The sequence below is a fragment of the Pseudocercospora fijiensis genome (assembly GCF_000340215.1).
Source record: "Pseudocercospora fijiensis CIRAD86 unplaced genomic scaffold MYCFIscaffold_1, whole genome shotgun sequence".
Classification (NCBI taxonomy): Eukaryota; Fungi; Ascomycota; class Dothideomycetes; order Mycosphaerellales; family Mycosphaerellaceae; genus Pseudocercospora; species Pseudocercospora fijiensis.
In genome coordinates this window covers 9,644,001-9,657,441 of record NW_006921532.1, presented here as the reverse complement: position 1 = coordinate 9,657,441, position 13,441 = coordinate 9,644,001, and the positions used below count along the sequence as shown (strand labels likewise).

Genomic DNA, 13,441 nt, shown 5'->3' with positions numbered 1-13,441 from the left:
TTGGATGCTCAGCTTCTTCTTCAACGTCATCGCGCGTGTTGGGGGTATTCTCCAAAAAAGTCCGGGTCGCCTGCATTTCTCGTCCAAATAATCGCGCTACTGAAGCAGCCGCTCACTTGATTTCTGTCTTCTCCAGTGCATTCGCAAGCTCGTCCACATCCTTGTCCTTCTTGGCAGCCACCGGTTCATCCTCCGCTGTGTCAGCATCCTTGATCACCTTCTCTTCCTCATCTTCAACCTCATCTTCTTCTTCCTCTTCTTCATCGTCATCATCAAGCTCATCCAACTCGTCAATGCCCCAATTGTCCTCGTCATCCTCGTCTACACCGGCATACTCCTCAGCCTTCTGCTCCTTTCTAGTCTCAAGAACTTCTCTAAGCTTCTCGATCGAGGGATCTTCCTCAGCAAACTTGTTGCCATTCAGCTCGACCCTTCGGAGACGTGGTAGCGCCGAGCCTTGAGCTGCCTCGGATAGGGCTTTGAGGCCCTTCGAGTCGATTTCGTTGTATTGTAAGCGCAGGACCTCGAGTTTCTTGTTCCCTGCCTTTGCCAGTGCTTCGCCAAGCATACGACCTCCACGTGCTGAGAGAAGACAGTCACCAACTCCAAGATCGCGGATTTGAGTCCAAGAGGGCACAATCGTGGACAGCGTCTTAGCTGCCAGGGCGGTGAAAGTGTTGTCTTGTAGATCGAGAGTGTCGAGTTCTGCGCAGTTTGACAGGCCGTGCTGAATGAGTTGTGCAATGCCCTCTTGTCGAATACCGTTCTGCACCATCTTCACAGTTTTGACCTTGTTGTTTGCAGTGTAAGCCTTGACCCAAGCTGGCATACTGCCTGTTTCGAGCCGGTTGCGGCCACAGATGACAGTTTCAAGATCTGGCACATCCTTTCCTTCTTTTCGAGCAGCAATCTTGTTCTCTGCTAGTTGTGTGAGAGCTTCGGCCACCAGAGTGCCAGCCGCTGGACCGAGACCATTGTTGTTGAGGTAGAGATGCTGGAGGGGTGTGTGCTGGCTGAGAAATGGTCTGAGTGGTTCGACAGTGTTCAGACCGAAAGCGTTATCGTTCAGATTGATCGTGTGTAGCTTCGGGCACTTGAGTAGGGCCTTGAGCAGGGCGTCAAGGGCTTGAGGAATTTCGGAGAGCAGACGACCGGTAAAGATGTCTGCAAGATTGGCAAATCGCAGATTCTGCTTGGTCTCGAGGATTTTCGCGAGTGCCTCAGAAGCTTCAACACCGATCGTGTTTCCCTCGATATGCACCTCTTCTACATCTGCGTTGTCTTTGAGGGGACCGACATGCTTCTCCAGGTCAGCAGCCGTGTCGAGCTTCAGAGCCTGTCCACGAATTGAAAAAACTTTCGCCATAGTCGCAGAGAGGTCGAGTTTTCTCAATTTACAAAGGTTGTTCAAAGGCGGGTGTTCGTGTGTATTGCTTTCTCTGTTGGACGTTGAGCCTGAAGCGGGGCACGAAAAGGTCGCGGTCGAGAAACGTATAGTAAACCAATTACTGGCTGGGCAACATTCACTGCGCGGACCACATGCAAGACCCTGCATGCAAGAGTTCTCGCGCCGAACCGAAGAGCCTCATCTCTTCGCTGACAAACTGTGGCTAAGGTGACGTGCGACGAACTTCTGCTTGCAGACTCGATGGCTTTGAGACAATTACGATAACTCCATCTCATTGCAATCATGTCGAGTCAGGCGATGGCATCTGGCACAGGTACAGCAATAAATTGAGCAGATATGAGCAGGATTTGCTAACTCTACTACAGCCAGCCCACTACAGCCAAACAATGCCGCAACCGATCTCAAGCCCAAAGGCGAAACTGCTGCTAAAGTGAAGGTAGACTTCTCCCTTCCATCACTTGATTTCTGTCTACTGACACTTTCCAGCCCTGCTGCGTCTGCAAAGACGAGAAGTCGGCCCGCGACGAATGCATGCTTTTCTCCACCGCAAGCGATCCGCAAGAGCACTGCAAAGATCTGGTATCGAGATACAGAAGTTGTATGTCAAGTTACGGGTTCAACATTGCATAGGGAGATGCGCAAACAAGACATCATTTGGGAAATGCACATCTACGGCGTTCGAGAAGGAGCATTACATTCAAGATCGAACACCGATGGAGGCCCACCAGACACGGGACTTGCTAGATGTATACTATTGTACACTATTCGTACATATGAACAGAGACACTCTCGCCTCAGGTCACGACAACCCGAGTCATCTCTGTCCAAAATCCTCACTGGGTCTTCTTCTCCTCGCGAACCTGCTTTCGACCGCCGAAATTGAAAAGCGCACTGTCGATCGTCAGATTCCAGAGACACCACAGATAGCATATACCAAAGCCTGCGCAGCCCAATACAACATTTGCAACCACCCATAAATCAGGCTTGCCAGCGGGCGGCTGTACAAACAGCTCCAGACCATGCCATGCTAGAGCGGCAGCGAACGTCCCAACGTGGATCAGCTTGGTCACAATATTGACTCCACCTTCACTCGCCGGCGTTGTATATGCACCAATGCTGAAAGGAGGCAGTCCCATCAGGTAAGCCCAGAGCGATGTCAGGACCACGTAAGGAATCTTCAGTTCGTCCTTGGCCAAGAGCGGGAACAGCGTCCAGCTTGCCAAAAGATTAGCGTACCCAACCCAGGCACGAATCTTAGGCTTCATACCATCCTCGGTCGCGAGTAAGAGAGTCATTGGAAGAAGAGGCAAGAGCACATTCTTCTCGTGCACCTGATATGAACATAAGAAGAATCCCCATGACGTCGTGGCAAACGCTAGAGGAAGTAGCTCTTTGCGCGGTCGAAGAAAGATTATCAAGCATGGTGGGATGATTGATGCCAGAGTCACTGCAAGCGCTGCCTTGCTGAGAAGACCTTGGTCGTACTGATGCAATTTATGCAGGCCGGATGCGTGGACTGCGCACCAGATGTTGGCCACTTTGTCCTCAAATAATCCACGCGAGAATGGGAAGATCCGATGGATGGACTGCGTGAGCTGAAGCAGATATGGATAGTACCAAGCCTTTTCGCTGAGGGAAAACGGTATTGCGTTCAAAAGAGGCGGCAAGGATATATCGGATGGTAGAGGGACTTGACGATAGGTGTCAAAGAAAGTTCCCAATAGTAAAGGCAGGAACAAAAGTGCGAGTGAGCCAATTGTTGCTGTCGCAATTCCGAGGAAGCGGATTGGATCAACTTTGGGTAAGAGACAGCTGCCCGCAAGGTATGCAGCTACTGCAGGTGCCCAGAACAAGGCCATCTGCTTGAAACCCAGCGCACCGACAAAGAAGAGACAAGCCCACATTGCTCGACCGGCGAGCATGTTGGAGAGAGAGGCAACAAATAGACCTTGCATGACTGTATTATACTGGAAATGGCCGTGGTCGATCAGCATAGTGGCCGGCTGCATGAGGATTGCAGTCAATGCTATTGATGCTTCCCACGTGTTCATATTATGTAGCCGCGCAAGGTGGCGGACACATATGATCACAGCCGGTATATAGACCAGGTGTTCGGAAATATAGACCGTCGCTCGCATAAAGACTTTCAGGTCCGGCTCGTCCAGGCCATGCGAAAGGTAAAGGGCGAACCACGATGGGTTGATGTAAGAGCCAATTGTGCCCAGGAGCCAAGAGTGATATGCTGTCAAAGGAGGGTAGTCGAGTCCCCACCACTGCAGGTCATGGAAGTACCAATGTGTCGTGGGGAGATGAATCGTCAACTCCATCCAGTGTCGCTGTGCTTCGAAATCACCATGCATAGGAGGCTTCTGGAACCCAGAATAGGGCCAAATTGCAGTGCACCACCTGAACAGGCCGATGACCATCAAGATGCACGGAATGGTGATCCATGATGAGAGCGTGCCTTTTGCCGGCCAGAAGAAGGCAACCAAAGGAAACGAAGGTGCTTCACGTTTGGTGACAGCATCCTGTACAACAGTGCCATTGGAGCTGCTGGCTGATGCTAGAATGTCTGCCTTTCGTCTCTTGCGAGGACGGTGCGAAGGGGAAGGCGCCATTGCGAGATGTGAATGAGTGTCGGCTAACGTGGCATCGTGTGCGATCTTGAACGACCGGTAATCTTCCAGGTTGTCAAGCTGTCGTGGTTGTTGATCCACTCCACTTGACTCGTGGCTGCAGCTGGAGCGGCGAGCCTGGAAGAGAAGCCGGAAAAGTCCGATCCGCGCTAGTACAGACCCACACTAGCTTCTAGCCTGCCACATAAATTTCACTGCAGATTGATTTTGCGATAATTTCTTCCTCGACCACACAAACGAAAAAGAGTGTTGCTGCTACTGCCACCAAGGATCACTGTCGCCATCGTTACAAGGCGACTTTCAAGAAGGGAAATCATATCAATCGGTTCGTTGGCTTTCCATACTCTTTCACTTCGCTGCCTCGGCGCCGTGATGGAGCTTTTCGCACTTTCGAGTGCTCTGTGGGCGTGGCGTTACTGATCCGACTGCTACATCGGCGGCGGACACCAGTTGGGAGTGGGCATTTACATACCGTCGCAGCGACAGTCTCGGCACTTGTGGGAACACACTCGCCTCGACGTGCGACCAGTGGGCAAAGGCAAGATTTCGATCTTCGCCAAGTGGGCTTCGCAAATCTCAGCTTTGCATGAGACTCGATCTGAGGGCATCACAAGGACTTCATCGTCCAGCGGGCTTTTCTGAGGGCTTTACACGACTCATTGTCGTTCGTGGGCATTTGCTGTTACTGCTACTACTGAGCTTGGACACTTGTGTCCTCATCGCTGGGTTTCTGAGACGAACAGGCGATTCTACCCGCCGCTGCGACCACGTTCGAGCGGCGTCGAGATTTGGGTTTACATAATACTGACTCTCTACCAGAATCATCATCATAGACCCCTGGCAATGGCAAAGAACAAGAAAGCAAGCAAGGCTGCTGCGGCCGTCGCACCGGTCAAGAGCAAAAGCTCGAGCAAGCCGATCGAGAAGGTTCAGGCTGGTCGCGTGACCAAGTCAGACAAGAAGAGCACTAGCAAGGAGACTGCGAAGAAGACAGCCAAGGCTGTTGAGAAGAAGTCGAAGAAGCGAGAGCCCACTCCAGAGTCATCAAGCGAGAGTGAAAGCGAGGCTGAGGCAAGCACCAGCGACGAGAGCTCTGAGAGCGAGCAAGAGACGATCAGCAAGAAGCCTCAGGTGAACGGCAAAGCTAAGGCTAAGGCTCCTGTCAAAGACGACTCTGATGACTCTTCCGACGAGTCTGAGAGTGAGAGCGAGGCTGAGCCGGCCCCGAAGAAGACTGAGAAGCTCAATGGCAAGGCACCTGCAAAGGAAGAGTCTTCCGATTCCTCTGAAGGCTCTGACTCCGACGAAGATGAGGAGCCCGCCGCTGCCGGCGCGAAGAAGGCCGAGTCTGACTCCGAAGACTCCGACAGCTCTGACGAGGATGATGAGGAAGAGCCAAAGGTCAATGGCACTTCCAAGGCTGCGAAGGTACGATCATCACTTCCTGTTCACTCCTTACACAGTACTGACACTTTCAAGGACGACGACTCTAGCAATGACTCCAGCGACGACTCGAGCGACGAAGAAGAGGAAGAGAAGCCAAAGGCCGACAGCAAGAAGCGCAAGGCCGATGAGGAGCCTGAGCAAAGCCCAAAGAAGGCCAAGACTGAGGATCCAAATGTGACTGGCAACCTCTTCATCGGCAACCTCAGCTGGAACGTCGATGAGGAGTGGCTCACCCGCGAGTTCGAGGAGTTCGGTGAGCTCAAGGGTGTGCGCATCATCACTGACCGCGACTCTGGTAGGAGCAAGGGCTTCGGCTACGTTGAGTTCGAGAATGCCGAAGATGCGGCAAAGGCTCTCGAGGCCAAGAACGGTGCTGAGCTCGACAACCGTGCCATTCGTCTCGACTTCAGCGTCCCTCGTCAGAACAATGCTCAGAATCCACAACAGCGCGGCCAGGAACGTCGCCAACAGTATGGCGACAAAGCTAGTGAGCCATCACAGACACTCTTCGTTGGCAACCTTAGTTTCGATGCCACCGAGGACATGGTCCGTGAATACTTTGAGGAGCACGGCAGCATCAACGGCATTCGTCTGCCCACCGACCGCGAGAGCGGTGCACCAAAGGGCTTCGGCTACGTAGAGATGGGCTCTATCGACGAGGCCAAGGCAGCTTACGAGGCTCTCCAAGGCGCCGATCTAGGAGGCCGCCCAATGCGCCTCGACTACTCCACCCCTCGTCCTCCACGTGAGGGCGGCTTTGGTGATCGCGGTGGTCGTGGTGGTGGCCGAGGAGGTGGCTTCCGTGGTGGTCGCGGTGGCTTTGGCGGTCGCGGTGGCTTCGGCGATCGTGGTGGTCGTGGAGGAGGCCGTGGTGGAGGCCGTGGCGGCCGCGGTGGCTCAACTAACCGTGGCGGCTTCGGCGACTTCTCGGGCAAGAAGGTCACCTTCTAGAAAGAGGACGACCCGATTGCAAAGAAAATCCAGAGCAAGTCCGCTGGTAGCAAGGAGGCGCGAAGCATGAAGGGACGACACGGAAGACAATCTCACAGCAAGAAGCTCAAGTCATGAGCATTTTGCACGGCACATGTCGAATTGTAAGATGGAAGCAAAAGTACTCTATGCACTCTGTATGGTTAGGCGTATGGCGATGGACATACAACAGTATGGTATTGGCGTTGCTTGATGAGACACAAGGCGTGATCAACAGCTTCGAATTTCTCTCACATCATCACATTACAGTCTGCCCTCTGCAGCTCACGTGTCCCTCGACTCCACCCACACAAAATGCACCATGACCCTGGTGTGTTACTGCGGCAGGGATGGGTACCTTGCGCATGCGCCTATCGGTAGCTGACCTGACCCTGTAGAGTAGCAGAGAACGCTGTCCACACCACACTACTACTACTGGCTTCCAGGCGTTTCAGAAGGACCTCCTTTGTTGTGCTTTGCTTTCCTTGTTATGCGCGACCTGCTGATGAGGCACCAAGAATAGTCGCTGATGAACGTCACACGCCAGGACCTTAGCCCAGTACATCCTTCGGTCAAAGTCACGCTGAGGTGTGATCCAGCGATTCAGAGATCCAGGCGTTGTATCGTCCCCGCCGCGCCCCGCCCCGCCCCGCCCCGTCAGAGCCAGCCGAGCAAACAAACGTGGGGAGGTCGACGACTGATGACTGACCACTGACGACCTCACGGCTGCACTGCTCTGCTCTGCTGCTGCTGATCACTTGGCTGATCTGGTGTGATCTGCGCCAACCACTACCTCTACACCGCCGCCGCTCTGCCGCTCCTCCTCGTCCTCATCGCCCTGCTCGCTAGTTGCAGAGCTGCGGGCAGACGAGACAAGCAATATACCGCCCACCGCCCACCGCCAGCGAGTGAATGTACGAGCCTACGAGCTGCCGAGATCGACACAATCTGGACGAGGCCGCAATCTACTGCAGTGACAGGCTTCCCGATTTTCTCCAGTACACCACCTCGACGAAAGGATTGCTCGTCAGAGAGCAGAATGGAATCAACGGACCCGTCTTCGGCCCAGCAGCCAGCGCATTCGACCGATCACATTCAACGTCGCCACGCTGGTCATGCGTCAGGCATGGCATCACGTTCGGCCTCGTTTGACAGGCGCACACGCACACGCACATGCGCAGATGGTGAGTCTTCGGTAAATCTGAGCAGTGCTGAGCCGGCTTCACACCTCCGCCGTTCAACTTGCACATGTGTATCGGCTCCGCCATGGCATACTACTTTCTCCGAACCGATCAATGGACTGACGCCTGTTCTGTAGTCGATTCATGGGTCGAGATATCTTCACAACCATCCTCGTCCTCCCTATCCTCGATTGGCGACGAGATCGTGACCACGGGCCTCAGAGTGCAGGATCACCAAGGCACAAGGCGCCAAGGAGCACTTAGAACGGGCGTACCGTCAAATCTACGCCTCATTAGAACTCCCAGCGTGGGCGCCAACAGCAGTCAGGAAGAGTATGAGGAGAGCGAAAGCGAGTCAGACAGAGTTATGACATCTTCTACTGAGGGCCCCATAATGGCACCAAGGGCAAACAGGACGACTTCGACCTCCAGACAGCAGGACGATCGTACATCGGATGACGATGACGAGAACAGGACTGCGATTAACCATCCAATCCGCAACGACGATTGTTTCACGCCACTCCCTAATGCCTTCTCACATCCACCTAGCGGTCAACCACGCCATGCCAGTCAGCCCGTTCCTGGATCTTACTTTCCCTCAACAAGGCCATCGCTCACGAATCGACCTTCGACACGGCACTCGATGCCTGCTTCATTCGAAGCAAGACGGCACTCGCACATCCCACAGAACCCACTATCGCCTTCCTTCAATGCTGCAGCAGAGCATGACGAGGCTTTAAGAGCTAGTCTATCCAGCTTGTTGTCGGTGGCTGCAGCAGCGCGAGGACTACCGAAGTCAAATGTAAAACAGCCAACACAGACAGCGCCGCCTCGCAGCAATCGCATAGATCCAGCAACTTTCCGTTTAGTCCCAGAGTCGGCACTAACAACATCTTCGCCACCACAACTGCAGGAACCCACCTTCAAGCCAACGCTTCGTCGTCTCTCCACTGACTCGACTTCAACGACCTCAGAGCAGTTCAAGGAGCATAAGCGCAAAGCGGTCACAGCAGGCCGGAGCTCAAGCCGCGAGCGAAGGGCCATGAAGAAGGCTCGACGAACAACGTCAAGTGAGGATCTTCATGTCACGCCCACTCTTCTTACATGGGTTGTATCCGCGGGCGTCGTGGTACTTTTCAGCGCATTGAGCTTCAGCGCAGGATACAGCGTCGGCAAGGAAGCTGGGAGAATTGAAGCTTCGACTCTCGCAGCAGATGATCAGCTACGTTCGTGTGCTCGAGAGGCCGGCCGTTCCTCACTTGGACTGAAGCGATCTCTGGCAAGGAGCGCAATTCAGGTTTGATTTTACAATGATATGGCAGGCAGAAGCATTTCTTTTAAGGCGAAATGCATTGCGATGGTGTTTTACGAGAGATGATATCAACTGATGACGATCTGGAAAATGAACGCAACGACGACTATTTATTGAGATGGAGGTCGATGGACCCGAGGACGATATACCACACGAGCTCACATAGCATTTTCTCTTTTTCCTACTATTCATTCACATGTGGTGGCGTTTCACTGAGTAGTGGTGTCGGCGGAGGAGTTTCTAAACAAAGATGGCCTGTGGACGAGAGGACGATTGGGAAGAAGGAAGGGCGGGGCGATTCATCCGAAGGAGAAAACGCCAGCATAATTTATCCCTCACTCAAATCATTTTTATGGCAGGGCGTGCTAGAAGGTCAAGCACGATCGATGGCATGCATAGCTAGAGTCTGACTAGCACCTTTTGTTTTTTTCATCTCACTAAATGTAATGCAAGACTCAATCGATCTCTCACGATTACACTGGGAAGTAAAGAGACGATGCTGGTTCGGACTCATGGCATATGATGATGATATTGATATTCGTTCGTTCATCATTCATTGCAAATTTTGAGACACTATATTACAATTTTCGTTGAACAATCGTAACATCCCCATATAGTTACATACAGCCTTGAGAAAGAAACATCATTTTTGGCCTTTGAAGAACTGCTGATCTCACAGATAGGTAACGTCATAATTCAAAGAAAACTTCCGCACGATAAGTCTCGTCATGGTCCGAGTTGGGTATCACATAAAAAAAGCAAGGAATCATATGAATCGGTCACAAGGAAAAAGCGACTCTTGCCTCAGCCTAGTCCTGCCTAAGCAAGAACTCGACAGCTCGATCGACTCTGAGACCATCGCCCATGTCAGTCTGACGAAGAGCTTCTCTCGCTTGGTTAGGCGGAAAGCCCATCGCGACGATTCTCTGCACGGCGATCTCAGAAGTGTCTTCCGCTTGCCCTCGTCCATAGTTGACGAGAGACATGCGGTTGAAAGGTTCGATTCGATCTTCCATAATGGGGGAGATGGAGCGAGGAGCTTGCCACAGGGCTTTAGTCGAGTGCGCTGAAGTCTGAGGGGCAGATGTGCGGCGTCGGCGTGAGGTGGTCTTGTCGTTGTCTGAGGAGCGAATGGTGCTTCGAGAGCATGAGGAGACGGTGCTGTGACGGGAAGCCGTGCTCATTGCTCGCTCGTTCTTCATGTCGATGAAGGGCAGGCGGCGGTAGTCGGAGCTTTGTCTTCGGAGCCGGATCTCAGCTGCCATAGAAGCGACGCGCTTCCGGCTCATTTCCTTCTGTTCTTGTTCGATTGGATCTTGAAAACGAAGCTTCGCAGCAGCGACTTGCTCTTCGTAGCTTCGTGCCACGGGCTCTTTGAGGAAATTGCTGCGGCTGCCGTTGAAGGCTGGTGGTGTCCAATTCGTCCAGCCTTGTTGTTTTGCGTATGCAAAGCCAGATGGAGTGGTGTCCAAGGCAAGGAGAGCCATGTCAAGCACCACACTGGGACCCAATGTTAAAAGATAGGCGATCCACTCTTCAAGCATTGCTTCTTCGGCTTCAACGTCGCCTTCGACGAGGTCACAATTATCGAAGACGCCAAAGTCGCGAGCTTGCATGACACGTCCAGAATAGCCTTGGAGCAGGACGGTGAAGCATGTCCAGATCTCGGTCATGTCGAAAAGCTGAGCAGCTGCGAGCCCGCCTGCATTGGCTCTTGCGAAATGATCAGGAGCATTCAGCAGAACTGAGCTCATCTCGAAATCAAGATTCGTGTTGACTGTAGCAGAAAAGCCCTGGTTGTTGGCCAGGAGGCCGCCCTTCAGCCAGTCCAGCTGGCCAGTAATGTCCTCCTCGCGGCCTTTCTTGCCTCCGAATATTTCGCAGAAGCACCAAATGCGCCAGAAGCTATCGTTGAAGCGTTGGGCATTTGGATGTGTTGGTGTGGAAAGAGCAAAAGTAGTCTCGCGGCGAATGAAAGATTGGCAGTGCTCCATGATCAGTCGCTTCAGGCGCTCGATAACACCGAGATCCCTTCTGAAGCAGCGCATGTACGACAATGGATCGTGCTCAAGCAGCGAAGAGGCCTTGCTTGAGCAGGCCACCTCATTGCGTTCTGGTGAGCTCCACTCTCGCAACTCCCACGCCGCCGGCGACTGATTCGCCATGACCTTGCGGAGCAGAAACATCTCGTTCTCCTTGTACACTCTATACATGCCTTTGTTGATGATGGCTGTATGGAATAGATCATCGGTAGAGCTCAGATTTGAGAGGATGCCAAGAAGAACTTCCTCAGCGGACACTGATGGTACGGCTGCAGAAGCAGCACCTTCGTCAGAGATGGGAGAAAGATCAGCAGACACATCTTCGTTCTGCTCGCCAACGTTCGCATATGCCAGCATGCCTTGCAAGCTCTCTTGTTGGACTTCCAACTGTGGAAGGACCAACAAGTCCTGCGACCGTTTGCTGTGATGAGACACGCTGAATACTTTCCGCAAAGCCACCTTCTCCGTTTGCACAGTAGGAGGCTGCTTGGATTTGAGGTGAGACTCGGACCGCCGTCTGGACGGAACGCCGGCGCTGGAGAAGTCCATTGTGGTTCTTGCTGACTGTCTGGAAGATCGCCAATCTCTCTTGCGGGATCGCTTTGGGATGGTCGGTGCGCGAGTCGGTGGCTGCATCACATCCCGCACGCTGTCCCTACGCTTCAAGGTCCCGGATGCACCCTCGTCTGAGCTCTGTGGCGGTGTGGAGTCGGAAATCTGTTCCTCCATGGTGGATAGTTGGGCTCTCACTTCCTGCTCAGCTTGGCTCAACGTGGGAGTTTGCGCGTGTCGACGAGCGATATAGCTGCGCATGAATTCCTCATCGCACTGGTCAAGCTGACTCATGGATCGACTTTGTCTGAGCGGGTGTGTAGGATGCAGCTTTTCCGAACCAGGAACTCTTAGCGAGTTATATTGACGCGTACTCACAGCAGGAGTTGGTGATGGTGCGGCACGAACTGGAGGGATTGTCGGCGGAGTGGGTGGCAGCGACTTGTTCAAATTCGCCGCCTTGTTGCCCGATTTCTTGTTCGATTGCTCTTCAAATACGCCAGCTGATTCTGGTGAGAGCATAGATAAGTTGCTCGTGGATAATCGGAATCTTTTCTCAGAAGTAGAGCAGAGCGAGACGCTCGTAGCTGAGCTTCGTCTGCTGTAAAGCGAGTCCTCATCGGTGATGGCCCTGCTCGAAGTCGTGGAAATGGATGCGTGAGACTTGTGGGTTGAGGAGGGAGCGGATGGTCGTTCTGCGGATGGTCGTTCTGGAGGGCATGGAGTGCTCATCGTGTCGTCGAGTACGATTGCAGGTGTTGAGGTAGGATATGCTGTTGACACGATGCTCGTTGGAAGCACGGAGACTACCGGTCGCCTCGGTTGTGGGTGAAGGATGGTCGAAACACATCGATCATTGACCACAGGCGCATGCGAAGGAATCACCACCGAAAGAGGTGGTTTCCGCGGGTTCGGAGGAGCCGAAGAAGAGACAGGTCTTACGGGCGTGAAGCCAGTGTGTTCCATGTCGGCGGCGTCTGGCGACAAAAAGTCGTCGAGAGCACGTTGATCCCATTGCACTACGCCATCGATCCAGACACCAATTCGGGAGCTGGTTTCTCGCCTTCTTTGAGACATTGTTCGTTGGGTCAGATCTGTAGTGCTGTTGCTGCGCGGATGTGGTGGTGTGCAAGGCGACCAAGGCTGCGAATCGATAGCCGTCAGAGCTCGAAGCGTCGGAGCGTGGTCACTGATTGCGGATAGGATCTCTTCATTTGGACTGATGGCCATCTCCTGCTCACGTGCGGTCATCTCAATCGTGTTCGCGTGCGGCACCGCGTGGAGAAGGGTGGCCTTTGACAATTTCTTCGGAGCTCTATCTTTCTTGCTCATGCTCTTTCTGCGACCCATCCAACTCCTCTGCCTCTCCGACATCGGTCTCGATCGAGGACACGGGAACCTCATGGCTGCGTGGGTGATGAATGCAGGCGTAGGCTCTGGTGGTTCAGTTCCCCTTCGGCTGAAGATCGAGATACTCCTTCGGACGTGGTTGGCCGGCTGGTTGGCAGGCTCGTGTGAGGAGTCACGACATGCAGAATGGAAGGAGGCGAAGCGTTGCTCGGCCATCTGGACGACTGCAGGCTGATATGTATTGCGGTAGAGCAATCCCTGGAGCTGGAGGATTCGGTCAGCCTGGTTCCGAGCAAGCATGGAATGTGTTCAACAGTGCGGTGCGTACCGGTAGCGGCGGGCTCTCACGGATTGCGGATGCAGGTATTGCTCACTCTCACGTTCAAAGCGAGCGGAACGTGCTTCCTTCTATGCTCTGCCGTGCTGCTAAAGAAAACACGCGACGAGCAAGGGACGGCATCTATACTTGCGTTCGGCGCAGGCGCAGGCGCGGGCGCAGGCGTACGGCAAGCAAGGAAAGATACCGTACATACCGTACAGGCACA

At 53.5% G+C, this 13,441-nt stretch overlaps 7 protein-coding genes across 7 annotated transcripts; 3 read left to right on the top strand and 4 right to left on the bottom strand.

Moving 5' to 3' along the window:
• Positions 1 to 112: 112 nt before the first annotated feature.
• On the bottom strand, positions 113 to 1,366 carry MYCFIDRAFT_27255 (Ran GTPase-activating protein; the record flags this gene model as incomplete). The annotated part of the gene is made up of 1 exon (XM_007921613.1): positions 113 to 1,366. One exon carries the CDS (start codon positions 1,364 to 1,366, stop codon positions 113 to 115), a length of 1,254 nt encoding a protein of 417 aa, XP_007919804.1.
• A 773-nt stretch (positions 1,367 to 2,139) lies between these two features.
• Positions 2,140 to 4,037, bottom strand: MYCFIDRAFT_210052 (glycosyltransferase family 57 protein). Its single transcript, XM_007923805.1, has one exon. It carries the CDS (start codon positions 4,024 to 4,026, stop codon positions 2,242 to 2,244), a length of 1,785 nt encoding a protein of 594 aa, XP_007921996.1. The 5' UTR covers positions 4,027 to 4,037; the 3' UTR covers positions 2,140 to 2,241.
• Positions 4,038 to 4,288: 251 nt separating this feature from the next.
• On the top strand, positions 4,289 to 6,441 carry MYCFIDRAFT_149907 (uncharacterized protein; the record flags this gene model as incomplete). The annotated part of the gene is made up of 2 exons (XM_007923804.1): positions 4,289 to 5,472; positions 5,524 to 6,441. The coding sequence occupies exons 1-2, from the start codon at positions 4,888 to 4,890 to the stop codon at positions 6,439 to 6,441; spliced, it is 1,503 nt and encodes a 500-aa protein (XP_007921995.1). The 5' UTR covers positions 4,289 to 4,887.
• Positions 6,442 to 6,623: 182 nt separating this feature from the next.
• Positions 6,624 to 7,727, bottom strand: MYCFIDRAFT_170781 (uncharacterized protein; the record flags this gene model as incomplete). The annotated part of the gene is made up of 10 exons (XM_007923803.1): positions 6,624 to 6,709; positions 6,749 to 6,754; positions 6,781 to 6,817; positions 6,846 to 6,923; positions 6,959 to 7,193; positions 7,218 to 7,316; positions 7,352 to 7,517; positions 7,553 to 7,602; positions 7,629 to 7,679; positions 7,708 to 7,727. 10 exons carry the CDS (start codon positions 7,725 to 7,727, stop codon positions 6,624 to 6,626), a joined length of 828 nt encoding a protein of 275 aa, XP_007921994.1.
• Positions 7,726 to 9,421, top strand: MYCFIDRAFT_201874 (uncharacterized protein; the record flags this gene model as incomplete). Its single annotated transcript, XM_007923801.1, has 1 exon — positions 7,726 to 9,421. One exon carries the CDS (start codon positions 7,726 to 7,728, stop codon positions 8,941 to 8,943), a length of 1,218 nt encoding a protein of 405 aa, XP_007921992.1. The 3' UTR covers positions 8,944 to 9,421.
• MYCFIDRAFT_210051 (uncharacterized protein) lies at positions 8,637 to 9,421 on the top strand. Its single transcript, XM_007923802.1, has one exon. It carries the CDS (start codon positions 8,988 to 8,990, stop codon positions 9,360 to 9,362), a length of 375 nt encoding a protein of 124 aa, XP_007921993.1. The 5' UTR covers positions 8,637 to 8,987; the 3' UTR covers positions 9,363 to 9,421.
• A 58-nt stretch (positions 9,422 to 9,479) lies between these two features.
• Positions 9,480 to 13,196, bottom strand: MYCFIDRAFT_213610 (uncharacterized protein; the record flags this gene model as incomplete). Its single annotated transcript, XM_007923800.1, has 1 exon — positions 9,480 to 13,196. The coding sequence occupies one exon, from the start codon at positions 13,194 to 13,196 to the stop codon at positions 9,762 to 9,764; it is 3,435 nt and encodes a 1,144-aa protein (XP_007921991.1). The 3' UTR covers positions 9,480 to 9,761.
• Positions 13,197 to 13,441: the final 245 nt, after the last annotated feature.

Bases quoted from the DNA above. Each gene is read 5' to 3' on its own strand.
- MYCFIDRAFT_210052 (XM_007923805.1), bottom strand. From the start codon at position 4,026: ATGGCGCCTTCCCCTTCGCACCGTCCTCGCAAGAGACGAAAGGCAGAC.
- MYCFIDRAFT_210051 (XM_007923802.1), top strand. From the start codon at position 8,988: ATGCATTGCGATGGTGTTTTACGAGAGATGATATCAACTGATGACGAT.